The following is a 17,799-nucleotide window of genomic DNA, read 5'->3' on the forward strand; positions in this document are numbered from 1 at the left end:
TATTCTTATGACGTGCCTTTATATAATGCCAATATAATCTATAGTCTTAAAAGACCGCTGTTGTTTACAAATCGAAGAACACACAAAGAAGAATGTTGTTAATCGACAGGCATACAAAACAAAAATGATTATTTTCAAACTTACCTGTAAGATATACCTTAGCTTTTAAACTATCCAGTGAAAACAGCCTCGCAGGGTCAAAGCTCGAGGATCAGGTACATAAATACGTACTTACTGGATGGACCACAGTCAAATACCTCCGTAATATATACGAACATATTTCAATTTAGAATAATAGAAAACACCCCGCAGCATTAATGCTTAAAACGGTCCACTTACGTTTCAAATAAAAATTTAAAATTTCTACAAATATTCCTTACGGTCCAGCTCAAGTAGGTCTTAATGCAGAACAAACACCTGTTGGGACGGGTTTAACCACGGTAATGCGAATGTCTGCGGTTAAGGTACTATAAAATACTTAAAACGTCAAAGTAATAAGTGCACTATATTTTTGGTCGCATTATACCATTACACGGCAGAATTTACTTTGGGTACCACGGTGCATCCGATCCTGTTCTCGTTTCTGAAAAGCAGATTCTCGAAGCTTCTCGGTTTCCGGGTGTCGTAGACGACCTTCTCGTCGCATACGAGTATCGCGTTTTTCGAATTCAGGGTCCCGTTGAGTTTGTTTTTGAGGGCACCCAATCGCCACCACTGCAGCAACGTCGCGTACATGTAGTAGAGGGTGAAAATCATGTCGGACCTGTTTACGACCGCGTTACCTTCTCAACAATCGTTTTTCTTCCGGCCCATGTCCGCCTGCACGAATATATATATATATATATATATATATATATATATATATATATATATATATATATATATATATATATATATATATATATATATATATATATATATATATATATATATATATATATATATATATATATATATATATATATATATATATATATATATATATATATACATATATATATATAAACAACTTTACAGTTAGAATTTTTCGATGAAATAAACTGTTCGGAGCGCGAGCATTGAAGATGCCAAGTGAGATTTTGGCGAAACGTCTGCAGAATTCCAGTCGGAGTTCAACAAGCGAACGGATGATATCCCGGAATATAGTGTCATCATTATATATATATATATATATATATATATATATATATATATATATATATATATATATATATATATATATATATATATATATATATATATATATATATTCCATACAAAATAAATAAGAACTAAAAGTTCAGATTTTCACGAAATTATATATTTTGACATGACAATTGTTTCGACAACACCGTGTCCTTATCAAATGTGCATTTCGTGAAAATCTGAACTTTTAGTTCTTATTTATTTTGCAATACCCAGTAAATTATTTCATTTTTTGAATTCTAATGAAATTTTATAATAGATACTTTTAGGTTTTATTATACCCAATCCCAATAGTTTCTTGGATATCTTGATAAATTTAAACATTTTGAAAGATTTAACATGACATAAACATAAACAAGAAAATTTAATAATAACCAATCACATCATTCTGGAAGATACGCCACCCTGTAAATCGCTGTATAGTGAAGGGTAAATTTTATTCTACATCGAATGGCTATGCCCTTCAACAGTTATCTTGTTATTTCATATTTTTTTATCAAAAGTCATTCAAAACCGAAAGTTCTTTCTAGTTAGCACAGATTTTTGCAAAGTTTGCCATTTTTTATTAAAATTTGTTGAAAGATTACGTTGAAATGTATTTTTTCCAGTTTTAAATAACATCCCTAATTACTCACGCATTCATTGATTATATTTTCCACATACATTTTCCTAATGGTTTTCGTGTTATTCAACATATTCAATTTTGATGTGATGTTTGGCTCACACCAAAGGATAATTTTACTTCAGGAAATTATATGACAGTAGCAAACGGAAAAATGGTGTTAAATTAACACGTGGCGCCAAAACAGGTAAAGTGAAGGACAGAAAATACTTGGAACACAAGAAAAAGAAATTCAAAATGAAGGTAAACGAAATCCTTACAATGCAATGTAAACGGAAGTTCAAAAAACATCTCTCTGTATACACCTGAAGCGAAAAAAGCAAGAGCTACATGTCGGGAGTTTTGAGTAGCCAGTTCCGGAGTTCCTTAACACAAAATTAATGCTAACTAGAAAAAACTTTGACTTTGATTGAATTTTGATAGAAAATCAGAAGAAAATAAGAAGGGAGACGTATTTGACTAAATGGAGTTTTGAAAAAACCATAATTTTTTTTGTTGAACCTAAAAAAACGAATATTGTACCGGATGTTCTATTAAAAATAAAGAAATTGGATACTTATGGGAAACTTTGTATAATAAGAACTGATTTCATTGCATGCATCACATCAATTCAAATAACTTGTGCATTTAAAATACAGTAGGGGGCTACCTGGTGTAGATAAAATTAGTAGGACGTCCCATATAACATACCAATTGAGGCATAACGTACGTACTACTGTTACACATTACAGGAAATTTCTGTGACATTAATTTAAATACTTCTTTAGTATGTGGTTGTTCTTTCAGAAGAATCGGCATCGCTCTGGTATGAAGCTAATAATCAAACATATAATTTTTCCATATAACTATTATAGTAGCATACTGGTCTGAGGTGGCTATGGCAAAGTTATTGCAAATCTGTCAGCGGCCATATTGGGTGGTGATTTAAGGACAGCAAGCGGGCCAATCTCGAAAGATGTAAATTATAATAGAGGTCGCTAGAGGGTGACATACTACCGGGCTCAAATGCGATGTTAATTGTATTTTAGATTGAAAAGCTTCCCTAAAAGCTTTAACTCTAGAAATCCTACCTCTTAAAGCTCTAGAAATAAAAGCTAAAAACTCTCCTAAGATAGAGCTAGAGCCTCTTATAAACTCCTCTAAAAGCTCCTCTAAAATGTTTACGTGGAAAAAGTCGATAAAAGCTCTAGGTTTATAAGTTCCTCTATAAACTCTATCCCAGAGGCTAAAAAACCTCCTCGATCCAACAGTAGTGTGTAAGCATTTGGACAGAAAACGCAAACTAGTTTGTTACAATTCACGGAGCAAAACCGCTATATATTTAAAAATAATTTTAGACCACCACAACTTTAGTTGAAGAGTTAAAATGTGAACAAAATTACGTCTCTTGGTTAACAATGGGAGATATTTTTGCAATAAGTTACTTAAGCAAATTCAAAAGGAAAATTCGATTTTTTAGTTGGTCTTTAGTATGGCGTGCTCTAGCTGCCGACCTAGCAACTTGTTCAAACGACCAGAAATATGCCGAGACCTGGAAAATTATACACTGTTGTCATATTTATTAAAGATATTCGCGTTGCGACGTACTAATATGCAATGGATTTGTATGTCACTACTCATTTATTATACTTAAAAGATTATCGCAGCACTCGCAGTAGCTTTCTTATAGTTGTGATTGATACATACAGTGTGTCCCACTTACTTAACCCTGGATATCCTGGAACAATGCCAAGGTACGGCACTGGTTAGACATTTTTCAAGAAATCTACTTTCAAGGAACTCTCGGAACATAAAAAATATTATTAAAAATGGATATATCATTAAAACGTTCGACTGTTTTTAAAGTGCAATTTCTTCGATAACGTATAAAAAATGAGTTTAACGACAGAGATATGGATAACGGCAGAGCGAATGGGCAAAAATAATTTGTTTTGAAATGGGCGGGGTCAGTGATCGATCGTCTTCGTTTGTAGTTACACAGGGCCCGCACTTTTTAAAAGGAAACTGGCGGCGGGGCAAATCTAATCAAATTCAAATATAAGATACGGAATATTAAAATTTAAATTTACTGAAAAAAAAATCTTACAGGGTGTTACAAAAAAGTAGGTCAATCCGTTACCTATATATATTTTTGGGTAAAATAATAAAATAATGTCACTTTCCACTCCAACCCTTTGTTTTTAATATAAAGGGTGTCATATTTATAACATTAATATCTCCATTAATTAATTTAATTGTAACTTATGTTTTTATTTAACTTATGATTTTTTAAGCATTGGTTAATTTGATTGTATGTAGGAATTGAATTAAGAACTACATTTAATGTTTCAAATAATCGGTCATTTTCTTTTGAATTTTTTTAGTATGCCAATATGCATCTCGTACTTTGGCTTGTATATTCACCATTTCTTCGAGAAGGGCATCTTCCCCATGATACACAAAAAATTTCTCTAGCAGCTTAACTGAATATAGGGCTGGTTGAATGGTTAATGGTGGTCCCAGATCAGCTCCATCTTCTTCTTCCTCTTGTTGTACTATGGCTTCCTGTGTCAAGCCTTCTGTTGTAGGCAAATCCTGATCTATCACCATAAAATCTTGCAACTCTTCACTGGTAAACGTAATTTTTGTTTGAAACTGCTTTATCCACTCGCTTAGTGGCTCTTCTAAGTCCTGTTCGCGTTCTGTCCCGGTAATAAATCCTGCATGACGATAGGAGTGTTGAATTGTTTCTGCTGTCACCTCTTTCCAAGCTTTACTAATAAAGTTGACTGCATCTAGCACTTTTCTTTGGACTCGATCATTTCCACTAAAACGTTTTTCCCGTATCGACTCTTAAGACTTTTTATTACGCTCCGGTCCATCGGCTGTAATATACTTGTTGTTTTGGCTGGAAGGAATGCCAATTCACTATTCCGTAGATTGGGAATATGGGGATGTGCAAATACCAGTTTCGTCAGCAGGGTACTTCTCTGCTAGTTTTGGCCACGTCTTCTCCAGCCAATCGTTAGTGACGTTTCTGTAGACATCACGGACTTCGCCACTTATCTGTCTCTGTTTGACCAACCATCTTTCCGAAGCCTTCAAATCGATAATGAAAAGCTGTTCAAACTTTTCTGTTTTTAGTTTTACCATAGGTCCAGAGAGTGGTACATTTTTAAGACGTTGCTGTTGGTATCAGCAACATTGCCCGATCCAAATCTTCAAATTTTGACTTTCTTAGAAAAAATACAGGGAGACTCAAGTCACTTGGTGCATACGGTTTAAAAATTAAAAATTTAGCTGACAGGTGACAGTTTTTTAAACATTCTATTTAACTGATGGAACCTGACACTCTGTAAAAGATTTATTTTCAGAATTCCTACTTAACATTGACTACATTGGTTATTTATTTAAATCTCAACAAAACGTCACAGAAAACAATTGTCAGCCCCCCCGCCCGGATCCGACGGTGTTTATCTTAAGATTACGGGCTGTTTTGTTGAAATTATCACCAGCAAACAGTGATATATTGTCCTTTAACATATTGATCGGTTCTTATCGCCGAGAAGAATTATGTAGTATTGACCTATTTGGAATTGTTAAAAAAGCACCACCGACAACGAGACAAGCTGTTTACGCGGCCTCCTCCGATGGAAAACTTTCATACGATTATTCCCGTATCCAGGGGAACGAAAAACAATTGATTTTAAAAATTTGATAAGAATAATAATTAAAAAATTTAGTGTTAAGTCTTTGGAATAAAATAATAACAAAATAAATTGTAACGGGTGATCACTTACGGTGGCCCCTCCCCTTTAACTTTTTTATTAAAAAAAAAATAGTAGATAAATTATTTGCAAAATATAGTTATCCAAATCCAATAGTATTTGGCTAGGCTGTATGTTTGTTGAAATTTTTTATAGATTGAGCCAACTTAGCTCTCGTATTTGCTTTAAAAAGCGTTTCCAAAATTAATTGTTTTTCTCTTTCAGAATAAGGCATTTTATATTAAAAAGAATGTAAGTTTTGCTGAATCTGTAACTGGTGACTAGCACGTTAGTTAGTTTTGCTGACGACCGACTTGCACCTAAGATATAAATTATAGAATATTATTTTATTTTGGAATGTTGCTTTTATGTATCTATCTCAAAAAATATTGGATTTGGGTATAGGACATATTATAAAAGAAATGTGCAGAATGTTTAGGGGATTTTGTATGTATCAAAATATATCTTGCAAATAGCTTACTATTTTTGGAACATTTTTTTTATTTGACTTGTTTTCCACAACCATTAAATACAAAAAGTTATGATCACGGTTAAAATATGGAACAAATTTGTTTAAGAATCAGGTATGGAATTTGCAGAAAATAGAAAATATACGGGGTGGGTCAAAAAGTATATGTCGATATCAAGTTCCTTTTTGAAATAGAACAGCATTTTTCAAATTCTGCGTCAAATTTCACGCATAACTCATGTAGCATAATACCATCTACAAACAAAATGTTTAGGCTGGGTTTTGAATAACAAAAAAATGGTACTGATTAAAATTGTGCTGGAGCCCCATATTTATAATTTCTTCCAAATGACTTAATTCCTACTTTCACAGTCCCTTTTTTCAACGTCATATTGTTCGACAAGTGTCTGAATATTTAAATACGGTATTTCTCGGCCAATTCCCCACTGGATTTTTTTCTTGTGGGGATATTTAAAATCAAAAGATTTAAAAAAGTGGTATTCCATTGGAAAAAAGGAACTTGGTATCGACATCTCCTTTTACAATATCTGATTTTTAAAGGATTTTGTTCTATATTTTTGCCATTCACTGTACCCTGGAAACTTTTCTTTGTGGTTCTTTTATCTTAATCACAATTATCAGCAAAAAAAAAGGTTATATTTAAAAATATCGTAAAATTTTATTGCAAAAAGCTGTTTCTTTTTCAGTTTTCCACAAACGTGGCGACTTTCAAAATAAATAGATTTTTCTTAAGAAATAGGAGTCAAACTGCTTAGATGGACTGGACCAAATACTTTGATAAAGTGATTTATCAAAGTAACATTTTAGAACCAAATAAAGTTTTATTACACTTGAAAGAGCAAATTAGCAAATTTTTTAATTGTATTTTTTATTATATTTTTTTTATAATTTTTAATTTATATTTTAACATAAATTGTGAGAATTTTTATAGGTGAATTTAAAGATTTGATAGTTTGATTAATATTTCTTTAGCTTAGGATGTACCAAAAAAATTAGGATTGGAAAATGTGAAAAAAATAGTTTTTCCGATTAGAAAATAAGCGCATTTGTAGAAAACTAAAAAATAAAATACTTTTTCTAATTTTTTTTTTCATATATTCAAAAATCACCTATTTTTTTATATATTTTAATTTTAAAAAAATCTAAATTGTGACAAGTGAAGGCATGTTTAGTAAATTGATTTATTTAATACTTTTTATGCACAAACTGTTCCAATACGATGCGAACTTTATACAAAACAATACTATATAGGATATTAAACACTCGACACTTTATCATTAAAACAGATGAACCGAAACTGAAATATGAAATTACTAATAAAAACTAAAATATCCATTGGATTAAGCGTGCGGAAAATGACATTAGCCATTTCTGACAGTCACTCGGCAAATGTATTCGTGTTGTTTTGCAAAAATGTTGCCAAAAACTAACGGTCGTGGAAACATGCCAACATGTGGATAAATTTCACTCTTTCATTAAATGGCGTTTATCAGCCTTGTTGCATAATATACTATATACGCCAATTTACAAGTTCTATTTATATTCATATCTTATTACGAATTTATCGGATAATTTATTTAATTTGTTCCCCCTAAAAGAACACAAAAATCTCCTTTTCTTCTTGCGACTTGAGTGCGTTTCTATTATATATTACTTATTATATGACATAGACATAAAAGTAATTATTTTTAATACGACATAGCCCATTGTAATTTAAAACACCAGTATCGCGAATATTCTGAATTAAAAACAGACTTGATATATGATACCTATTAACTTTGGTATTAAATGTTTTGAATGTGAAAAATATCGCTAGAGCATATATCTTGCCGGAATGCTAACTCAGTTCGATTTCTTCATTCATATACAAACGTCGTTATTTCATTCTCCCACGTGTTAAGATATGTTGTTGTAACGAAAATATCGTAAAATTAATTAAAATTTTGAAATGGGAAACGTTCGTGCCGAGTAATTAACGCAAATTTAGAAAGGGGTTTCATTTTCCATGTAATATCCAAAATTTTTAATTTGATTTAATTTGAGTACTAGTTTTCACACTTACAACAAAATTACGATAGCGCCATCATATTTTACATTAGCGTTATTCGAAGATGACGTATAAGATATATGAAACGGAATTTGAATTAGATGCTACGGGGTGTTCAGAATAAACGAATATATTTAGATTTGGATATAATTCTTTTTTATGAAAGATCTTACTTAATAAAAAAGATCAAGAATTTCAATTTCATTAAAAAAAAATGTATGCTTTATACATTGCACTTTTTTTGAGCCACCCTGTATATGATAATTTCAAATTGTTGCATCCTAACAATATCTACAGCTTCTGTTCGTACCATTTTCTCATAACTTTTCAAACCAATGGTATAACTTGACTCATATCACATTAGTGCGTATTATTTGGAAATTAAAACTAAAAAAGTATATACGTATGAATTTTATAATAATATTAATAGTAAGCAAATTTATGTTCAACAGGTTGACAGCCAATTACAGAAATAGTATGCAACAAGTGCGGTAAACGGCATTTGAATCACGAGTGACTTAATAAGTTTACCGAATGTGTTGCATACTATACTTTTTCTACGACCGTTAGTGTATTGATACTTTTTCGCAAAACAACATGAATTCATGCACTGATATGGCCGTCAGAATTGACAAACGTCAAAATTCAAGGTGTGCGAAATATCTCCGAAAACATCCGATTGCTGCTAAACCCGTGCGGTAAAATCCCGGAAATGTCCGAAGTGGCTCGGATTTGTGAGAACGAAACTGACGTGGTAAAGTGACGCTTCCCACACGCTAGATCGGAGGTATTTTACAGACGGGAGTAGAAAAAATAAATAAATGTCAGCGATATCTTTTGTATGGCCTCCAAAAGTCACGTGTGCTGAGTCAGGGCGGACGATCAGTATGCCGTTCCAACTACGCAAAAACGAACGGTAGTACGACTTACACCGAACCACACATAAAAATTGGCGAGTATTATAAAACATTTGTTCTAGGTGTACGGAGATGAAATATGGGCCTAAATTTGGCTTCACTTCTGGGGATCTAAAATTGTACTTTGCTTAAAAGCCACTCAGAGCTCACCGAATCGAAAACCATCCTGAAGTCTTTAACTTCACTTAATTAATTAATATTTTGAGTCTTTTTTAAAATGAAACCCTTGAAAACATACATATTGTAATTTTCTGGCCTTTAAATCTTTTTAAAACGTTAGAAATGCCCTTTTCGGATATTTTTCAAGAACTGTATTGCATCCTTTCATCTATATAAATGAGCATGAGAAAGACAACAATCGCTGTTGCCATGGCAACCAAGCTTATAAACGCTCCACAAGGGTAGTAGCCAGTCTTGAAACTTCTTGACACGAACGGCCAACGATTAAATTTTTACCACTGATCAAAATGGTAGCAGGCATCGAACGCCAGTAGCAGCAGAGTGGGGAAAAGTGCACATAAAATAAGAAACTAGTGAAGACGTTTTTCTTTGTACAATTTTTTACGGTCAATCCATCAGGAAAGTTGTCACCGCCCCACCGCCCGATATTAATAACCAAACTAAACAAACTATCTTAGCCAGTTATTTCTTTTCAAATGATTATTTATTATCTCGTCCGGTAAAACTGTTTACTTGCCAAGTTGCAAAGTTTTAGTATAAACAAATTTTATCGACTTTTATTAATAAATAATCGGAGGTACGAGCCGGCGCATCGCGACTGGCCGCGAGCAGTTGAAACCCGACAACACGCAAGCTCGCCACAGACCACTATGCTCGTCATGGAACTGAAGATAATCGAAGCAGCGAAAAACGTGATCAAAGGTGAGCGACTGCTTTCGCATACAGTGCGGTCCGTTTTAGTGACGCGGAAACTCAATGACGCCACCGGCGCGCTTCCAATTTTTTTGCTGTTTGAGATGTAATTTGTACTGTATGAATTTTAATAGAGTTCACCACAAATTACTGATATTCAAATTGGTCTTGACGTTGCTGGAAAGTTTATAAATTAACTGTTACTAGTTCCTTTCCTCTTCATGATTTTGGTCTTTTTGCTTTCAATTTATCTATGTATGATATTAACAAGCTTGTAACGCTGCTGGCGTTTGATTAATTAATTAATTACATCTGATACAGATGGTCTAACTCGCCAGCTTGATATGAATTAAATTTACCGCTGGTCAACTTTAAATGCTGTTTCCTAAGTTTCCGAAAAAGGAAATATTCAACAATAAATTTTGATTATTCCTTGAGATTTTGTATATTCAATATTGGAATATGCTAATCAGGTTAGAAAAAACTGAAAATTGAATTTCATTTAATACTCATGATTAAGGTCCTAAAATTGAAAAATAGTCTAAAGCATGTTCGACTTAGTTTAGTTAGTTTTTTTTTTATAGAGAAACAGTCTTTGTTACGTGAAAATCTCCGTTTTTTGAGACTGGCCAGCGATACACTTTAGGACTTTCTTTTGGATACCACATGACTTGAATTTAACCAAAAGGGATTTTTTAATTCGACACAAGTTAATAATAATAATAAATTTGACTTTGTCTACATAGATTTAAAGCGATTTATCATTCTGGAAAACGATTGTTGCATGCAAGTACTTATTTCTTTTTTTTTGTAATTCAAACAAAAGATCAGCTAAAGCCTGGCAGACAAATGTATTTACCACGCATATAAGAAGTTGTTGATGTATAAGGAAAATCCATCATCCCAAAACAAAAAGCAAGAGAAATGAGGATATTCTGTGCAATATACACTGAAATAAACAAATTGTTTATTGGCTTGTTTTATAATATTTTTTTATTTTTCTGGTATAGGCATTTTTTTATAACAACATTTTGGAGACGAAAATGTCACATTTCATTTGTGGACTTGTCTAGGAGACAAGTCGGAATTAGATTTTCCCTTCCATATATTTGCTATCCCATAGCAAATGTATTTAATGTTTTTGAGAAAATAAATTGTGTGATGTCATAAAACGTCCTCTAGCGGTAATGCAAGCAATTGAAATCAATTCGCTCGAGGCGGCGTTGCAACGACTCTTAAGCTGACAACATGGCGTTGAGGCATTCTGAAGTTATTGCCATTTACTTCCAAAAATGTACCTCCCATTGTAATTTCCAACATTTTCTTTTGGGCGTCTTAGTCATTAGTTTTTTCACCTCAACCTTTACGGCAGTTACTTTATGATATACATATTTACGTTTTTCGTCGACCTTAAACCTGTAACTTAAGGCTCGGCTTAAGGGTTGTATTAGATATCTTCTAAATTTTTGTCTATCTCCCGTATTTTCCAAAATAATTGTGGTAGTGCAATTTATTTTGCAAAAAAAAAAAGATCAAATCGCGCTTTTTTTGTCGTTTCTGTCGCACCCGCGCTATTCCCGTACGTCGATACGCGCCGGGTCGTTAAAATCGATAAGCTAGCCATGAAAAACAAAAGAACAAAAACAGTGGCCAGTCGATTAACCGAGTGGCGGTCATTAGAGATCGCGGGAACGTCTGTCGTTGATTTGGTCGTGTTTGCCGACAGGTCGTAAACGTTTTTATTAATGAGTTCGGCGGGAAATTCGGGCGGGGAAGGGTGTTATTGCCAAAACAATAACGAGTACTACACGATGTTCGGGAAATTGAAGATTTGCGAGACGAAAATCGCCAACGGGAAAAAGGAGGTCCCCAAAACGAAAAAGACCCTGCGAAATTGCGGTTAGTAAAAGTGGAAAAATGGTTTTTTTTATTGAATTTTTAAGAAAGAAACTTGTAATATATACATAATATCGAATTATGTCGGATTAGAGATTGCCCCTGTTACTTTTTTTGAAAAAGTATAATCAGATTTTGAATAGCACCTGTAGTTTCTGAGCTACGAGGGGGAACTGAAAAATCGGCGATTTTCAAAATTTTCTATATCTCATATGCCATATCATCTTTTTGCGTAATTTATATTCGTTATTTCGTTTATGATTTGCAATTTATTTTCGCGAAGATTTAACTCAAAAAAATAAATATTGTCTTTTAGATTTTCGGTAATTTGTTTGTAATGTTTTTATTATTTCAAGTTTTCTGATATCCTCATAATAAAATTATTGTTTGGATGTTTTACACTAACGACCGTCAGTTTGAACACCTTAATTAGGATTCTAAAGTGTGATTTAAAGTTATAAAAAGAATATAAAATGATTTATAGTTACAAAAATAAAATAGTTGAAGTTTTATAAGGTTCTGTAGATAAAACCACTTAAACTAAAAAATTATGTGTTGCAACTATATGACTATATAATAGTAAATAAAGTATAAAGTATAAAATAATAAAAAAATATCAGACCCGTGTTTAACATTTTGACATTTGGTCCTGGAAAAGCAAAGCTTTGCAATGAAACTTAAATGCGCCATTTTATGCCATGAAAAAGTTTATAAAATTAAAAAAAAAAAATTTCATTTTCATTTGTTGTGTCAAAATCTTTCATTTTGACACATAACAATGTAGTTTAAAAACTACAAGCGCGGTTTGGAATCTGATTACCATTTTCAAAGTATCAAAAAACTAGAGCAGTAACCTGCAAAATATAATAACGTCGTTTGAAAGAAAAAAAGCTTTTAAAAACTCAAGGGTGAAGAAGATATTAAAAGAATCTATTTATCACAGTGCGTTTAAAATTTTGCAAATGTGAATATATATTTTTTTGCTTTGTTGTTTTAATTTTGAGACGTTTAAATATAAAAATATATTTAATGAATATCGTCAAATTTTTTTGCAAATGGATTTACGGGATTGGATGTAACTTTGATTATTTTTTAAATTTTACACTCGAGTTTAACGACAATTTGAACCTGCATATACATTACTGCAAAAAGAAGATAAGGGAACACTTTGGAGGAAAGATCACCAAGTGTCAACTCGGCGATAATTTCTAAAACTAATCTAAAATCAGTTAATGGATAAAATTAACGCTGTGTAATTGATTTTAATGTGGCCATTAAGAACCAGACTCGATGACCCGCTAATTATTAAGTAACACTTTTGAATTAATCAGCAGCAAAATATGCGTATATACGGGGTGGCGGCTAAAATTAACTATAAACGGTTTTCCAGAGATACGCAAAGAGGAGGTGATGGCAATAAAAACCAGATTTCCCAACAAAGTACCTGTAAGGAACTATCTCTTGTTTCCACTTTGCTTTTTGCAGACGGTATATAATCGTTACAGGTGATAGTCCAAAGATTCCACAAGGAGAGGTATCTTCCCCAATTGGAAAAGACGAAATTCCTGGTACCCCAAGATATAACGATGTCACAGTTTCAAACCATAATAAGGTGGGTGCTTATCGCGTGGTTAATTTGCTTAAAGAAAATGTGTCCGCGACCCGACGCAACAATTTATTGAGTTAATTAGATGGTTATATATATATATATATATATATATATATATATATATATATATATATATATATATATATATATATATATATATATATATATATATATATATATATATATATATATATATATATATATATATGATGACACTATATTCCGGGATATCATCCGTTCGCTCGTTGAACTCCGACTGGAATCCTGCATCCGACTGGAATCCTGCAAATCTTGCATCCGACTGGAATCCTGCAGACGTTTCGCCAAAATCTCACTTGGCATCTTCAATGCTCGCGTTCCGAAAACACTTCGAACACTCACTGAGTGTTCGAAGTGTTTTCGGAACGCGAGCATTGAAGATGCCAAGTGAGATTTTGGCGAAACGTCTGCAGGATTCCAGTCGGATGCAAGATTTGCAGGATTCCAGTCGGATGCAGGATTCCAGTCGGAGTTCAACGAGCGAACGGATGATATCCCGGAATATAGTGTCATCACATTTTTCCATCCGTGAATCAATACGTGAGAATATATATATATATATATATATATATATATATATATATATATATATATATATATATATATATATATATATATATATATATATATATATATATATATATATATATATATATATATATATATATATATATATATATATATATTTGTAAACACGGTTCAATGTTGAAAATATTTTTGACAATTCAAACCCATAAATAGGACTAAAGATAACTTTATCTCTTAAATGAGCACATTAACTTCGAGAAAAATTGCATCCCAGTAAATTGGTTTAATTTTAAGTTTTATCTGCATACAATGTTATCCTTCTGGTAACTTTGAACTGGTTGTTTTCCGAATCCGATCCTAATATACATTTGCAGGAACCGCATAAGAATCTCTAACCCGAACCAAGCCATGTATCTACTAATCAACGAACGTTCAATGCTGAGCATGTCTTTGACCGTGGGTGAAGCTTACAGCGAATTTTCGGGGCCCAGCGGATTTTTGCACATCACGTACGCCTCTCAGGAAGTTTTTGGGAGTGACCTCAGGAACTGAACATCGCGGGTTGCGACGGATTGTGCTACGTACCATTATGTTCTATGACCAAGTGTCCATAGTGAAGAAAAAATTGGTTGTAATGAGATACAAGACTGGATTTTGTAAGTGAGATATATCGCGCCTTTCTAAAATGTGTACTTAACAATATTTTACATTTAACTGTCTCTAAAGAGACAACTATGTAGCTTTTTACGTTACATTATTACTGTACAACTTTGTTAATAAAAATAAAGTTTGTTTTTAGACAAAATCCCTCTCAAAAAATTTTAAATAATGATACCCATGTACCAGACCAGGATAGTACCTGCCATTGAATTAAATATTGAAAGGTCAACATTTAGGTAGGTAGTTTTAATCGAATCCCTTCTGGCAAGCAGAAATTATTAACAAAATAGGCCGCTTAAAAAAAGTATGCCTAAAAACATATGACGTTTATTTAATAAAAACGAATTTCTTACCTTATTTTCGCCAATTTTTTTTCAAAAATTGAATTAACTCAGAAACCTGCTGCAGACTGCAGAACCACTAAAAAATATGTATTTGACATTTGACACACGGGACAGACAGGCCCGTAATAAGCTACTTTCTATCATGTTCGCATGCAGACTATGCAAATAACTTATATGCTGTGGTTAATATATATATATATATATATATATATATATATATATATATATATATATATATATATATATATATATATATATATATATATATATATATATATATATATATATATATATATTATATATATCATTTGCAAATTGCAAATTTAACGTAAATAAAATGCTGAGTAATTATATTTACCATATTTTTATAATCTAGAATTGATTGAAAACTAGTAAAATGTGAAAAATATGTTCCGATCAAAACTTCATAATTTTAGTGTGGTTGTTTTTATATCCATTATATTAACATAAAACGGAATGTCAAGTAATCGCATGAAAATGATTATCTGAAAACGATGTTCTATGGTAATTTTTTTCCGTTAATCATAACCCCAAAATTGTTCTAATTGGCAGAGGTATCGTAGACGGTTATTTTGGTACGTGATATTTTGAGGCCACAAATAGATTTACATAAAGAAAGCTGGAGCCCGAATTATAGTATTTAAACTGTCAATGTTAAATAGTCGTATTCAAGAGGTAAAAGTCGTGTATTTTTTGATGATTTCAACACTTGTGCCCAAAGTTTTAGGATGATCTATTTCAAAAAATGGCAGTCCTAACAATCGACGTTTATTTCAATTATGGAAGACGAATTAGACGACCGAATTATTTACCAGACGTATGTTTCTCATTTAAAAATTATGTCCCGCATAGTGTGGAGTATCCCAATAAAACTATCCCATCTTAATGGTACTTCTCAAGTATGGAGACTAATAAAATGCTACCTCGCAAAACCGGAAATAATCCTCTTTGGATTTTTGATCTTTTTCTTATTTACTTACATTCAAGCCTTGGATCTGTGGAGTCGAAACTTGTTGTCGAGATTTCAACATGGAATCTACAATCAAGCGCCGAAAATCCGTAATTCAAATATGTTGCTATCTGGGACGGAAAAACAGGCCTGGGAGAAAAAGATAGGCATGATTGCGGCCTACGCGATACAAGGTCGTAGGCCAAAGATGGAAGATCGTTTTGTTATTGAAGATAATATTAATGAGTCGGGAGTCTCACTTGTAGCGGTTTTTGACGGTCACGGCGGCGAATTTGCCGCAAATTACGCCAAAGAAAAACTTATCCAAAGTATTTACCACAAGATTATTAAAATTAAAGATCTGATAGCGGGTAAGGGCGACACACCAGGTGTGTTCTGCAATGTTGATGAAAAGAAAGACTCGAAAGAGTCGACCACCCAGGTGGTGGAACGGAAAAATAGTTTTCGACGCTCTAGTTTTTCCACAGAGGAAAAAATTAAGGAAATAACAGACACCCAAATTTTAAGTAAATTAAATACCATCAAACCCATCAGTAGAGAAACGAAACCCTCAAAATCACGTAACAGCATAGCGGAAGTTCCAATTAACAATTACTTTGACAAATTCGGAACAGTCGACTATGGAAAATTGATTACAGATGAAGTGTTGGCAGCTGATGCGCGCCTAATCGAAGTCGCGAGGAAAACTATGGATGTCGCAGGGACCACTGCATTGATTGCGATATTGGAAGGGGATAAACTTACTGTGGCAAATGTGGGTGATTCGAGGGGTGTAATGTGTGACAGCAAAGGCAACGCAATTCCTTTATCATTCGATCACAAGCCCCAGCAAGTGAGGGAACGAAAACGTATTAAAGAGGCTGGCGGTTTTGTTACATTTAATGGCGTCTGGAGGGTAGCAGGCATTTTGGCTACTTCTAGAGCTCTCGGTGATTACCCGTTGAAGGATAGGAAACTGGTTATAGCCGAACCTGACATCCTAACATTCAATTTAACCGACCACAAACCCCAGTTTTTAATTTTAGCTTCTGATGGTTTGTGGGATACTTTTTCAAACGAAGAGGCAGTTCATTTTGTAAGAGAACACCTTAACGAGCCAGATTATGGTGTCAAAAGTTTAACTTTGCAATCGTTTTACAGGGGTAGCTTAGACAATATAACTGTTATTGTTATTAATTTTAAGGATAAGTTGATTGCATCATTTTCCAGTGGTAACTAAATAACGACATAATGGGACCCCTTTTGTGACTAACTGTATTTATAAGCCTATGTATTTGTTTTTGTTGAGAAAAACAATGGTCTCCAATAATAAAGTGATTTCAACACCTTTTCTCTTTCCAAATCCAATGTTTGTTAAATTACAGTCCACGTTCCCTTACAAGTGCAGACAATTTAAATATGTATCACCTACCCCACGAAGGCATTACCATGATATAACTTACCCATGGCAAGTTACATCACTTACGCAGTATAACTAAAATAATATAATAAACAAGATACCTCCTGGCTAAGGCAAACAAAAAGTGAATTGCGGTGTTACCCATATTATTTTTTTTGGAAAATTTTGATTTTGATAAGGCAAGTCAAATTATTGGCAACTATTTGGTACAAATGCCTCAGTTTTGTGAATTGCCGAAAAGTGGTTCCCGAAAAACTGATATTAGAAATAAGGAAAACCTTTTCTGTCACTCCGCAGCTGATCAATTACAAATTACGTAAGCCAAATAATTTTAACTTAGACCAATTTATAATCTATGATATTTTATGCACCACAGAATACTATAGTTTTCGGTCGGCAAGGGCAAAAAAACTAGCTTGGAGAAAAAAACAATTTTTTTTATTGGAAACAAAT

General features: G+C 32.9%; 3 protein-coding genes across 4 annotated transcripts in view; 2 read left to right on the forward strand and 1 right to left on the reverse strand.

Moving 5' to 3' along the window:
• Positions 1–15,072, reverse strand: part of LOC132705858 (biotin--protein ligase) — a 36,387-nt gene extending 21,315 nt beyond the window's left edge. Inside the window, exons 1-2 of the mRNA XM_060676790.1 lie at positions 14,966–15,072; positions 547–819 (exon numbers count right to left, since the gene is read on the reverse strand). Of these exons, the coding sequence (XP_060532773.1) occupies positions 547–756 (210 nt within the window). The 5' untranslated portion in view covers positions 757–819; positions 14,966–15,072. The remainder of the gene's footprint in view (positions 1–546; positions 820–14,965) is intronic.
• LOC132705864 (microtubule-associated proteins 1A/1B light chain 3C-like) lies at positions 9,471–14,937 on the forward strand. 2 transcript variants are annotated; one of them, XM_060676801.1, is made up of 4 exons: positions 9,471–9,889; positions 13,167–13,222; positions 13,282–13,388; positions 14,327–14,937. In XM_060676801.1, exons 1-4 carry the CDS (start codon positions 9,838–9,840, stop codon positions 14,502–14,504), a joined length of 393 nt encoding a protein of 130 aa, XP_060532784.1. In that variant the 5' UTR covers positions 9,471–9,837; the 3' UTR covers positions 14,505–14,937. The 2 variants fall into 2 exon arrangements, with proteins under 2 accessions (XP_060532784.1, XP_060532782.1); XM_060676799.1 differs by lacking the exon at positions 9,471–9,889 and adding an exon at positions 11,426–11,779.
• Positions 15,073–15,475: 403 nt separating the features above from the next.
• On the forward strand, positions 15,476–17,275 carry LOC132706094 (protein phosphatase 1L). Its single transcript, XM_060677191.1, has 2 exons — positions 15,476–15,652; positions 15,699–17,275. The coding sequence occupies exon 2, from the start codon at positions 15,757–15,759 to the stop codon at positions 17,164–17,166; it is 1,410 nt and encodes a 469-aa protein (XP_060533174.1). The 5' UTR covers positions 15,476–15,652; positions 15,699–15,756; the 3' UTR covers positions 17,167–17,275.
• The last annotated feature ends 524 nt before the right edge of the window (positions 17,276–17,799 follow it).

Source organism: Cylas formicarius, unplaced genomic scaffold (genome assembly GCF_029955315.1).
Source record: "Cylas formicarius isolate icCylForm1 unplaced genomic scaffold, icCylForm1.1 PGA_scaffold_8__14_contigs__length_24414737, whole genome shotgun sequence".
NCBI lineage: Eukaryota > Metazoa > Arthropoda > Insecta > Coleoptera > Brentidae > Cylas > Cylas formicarius.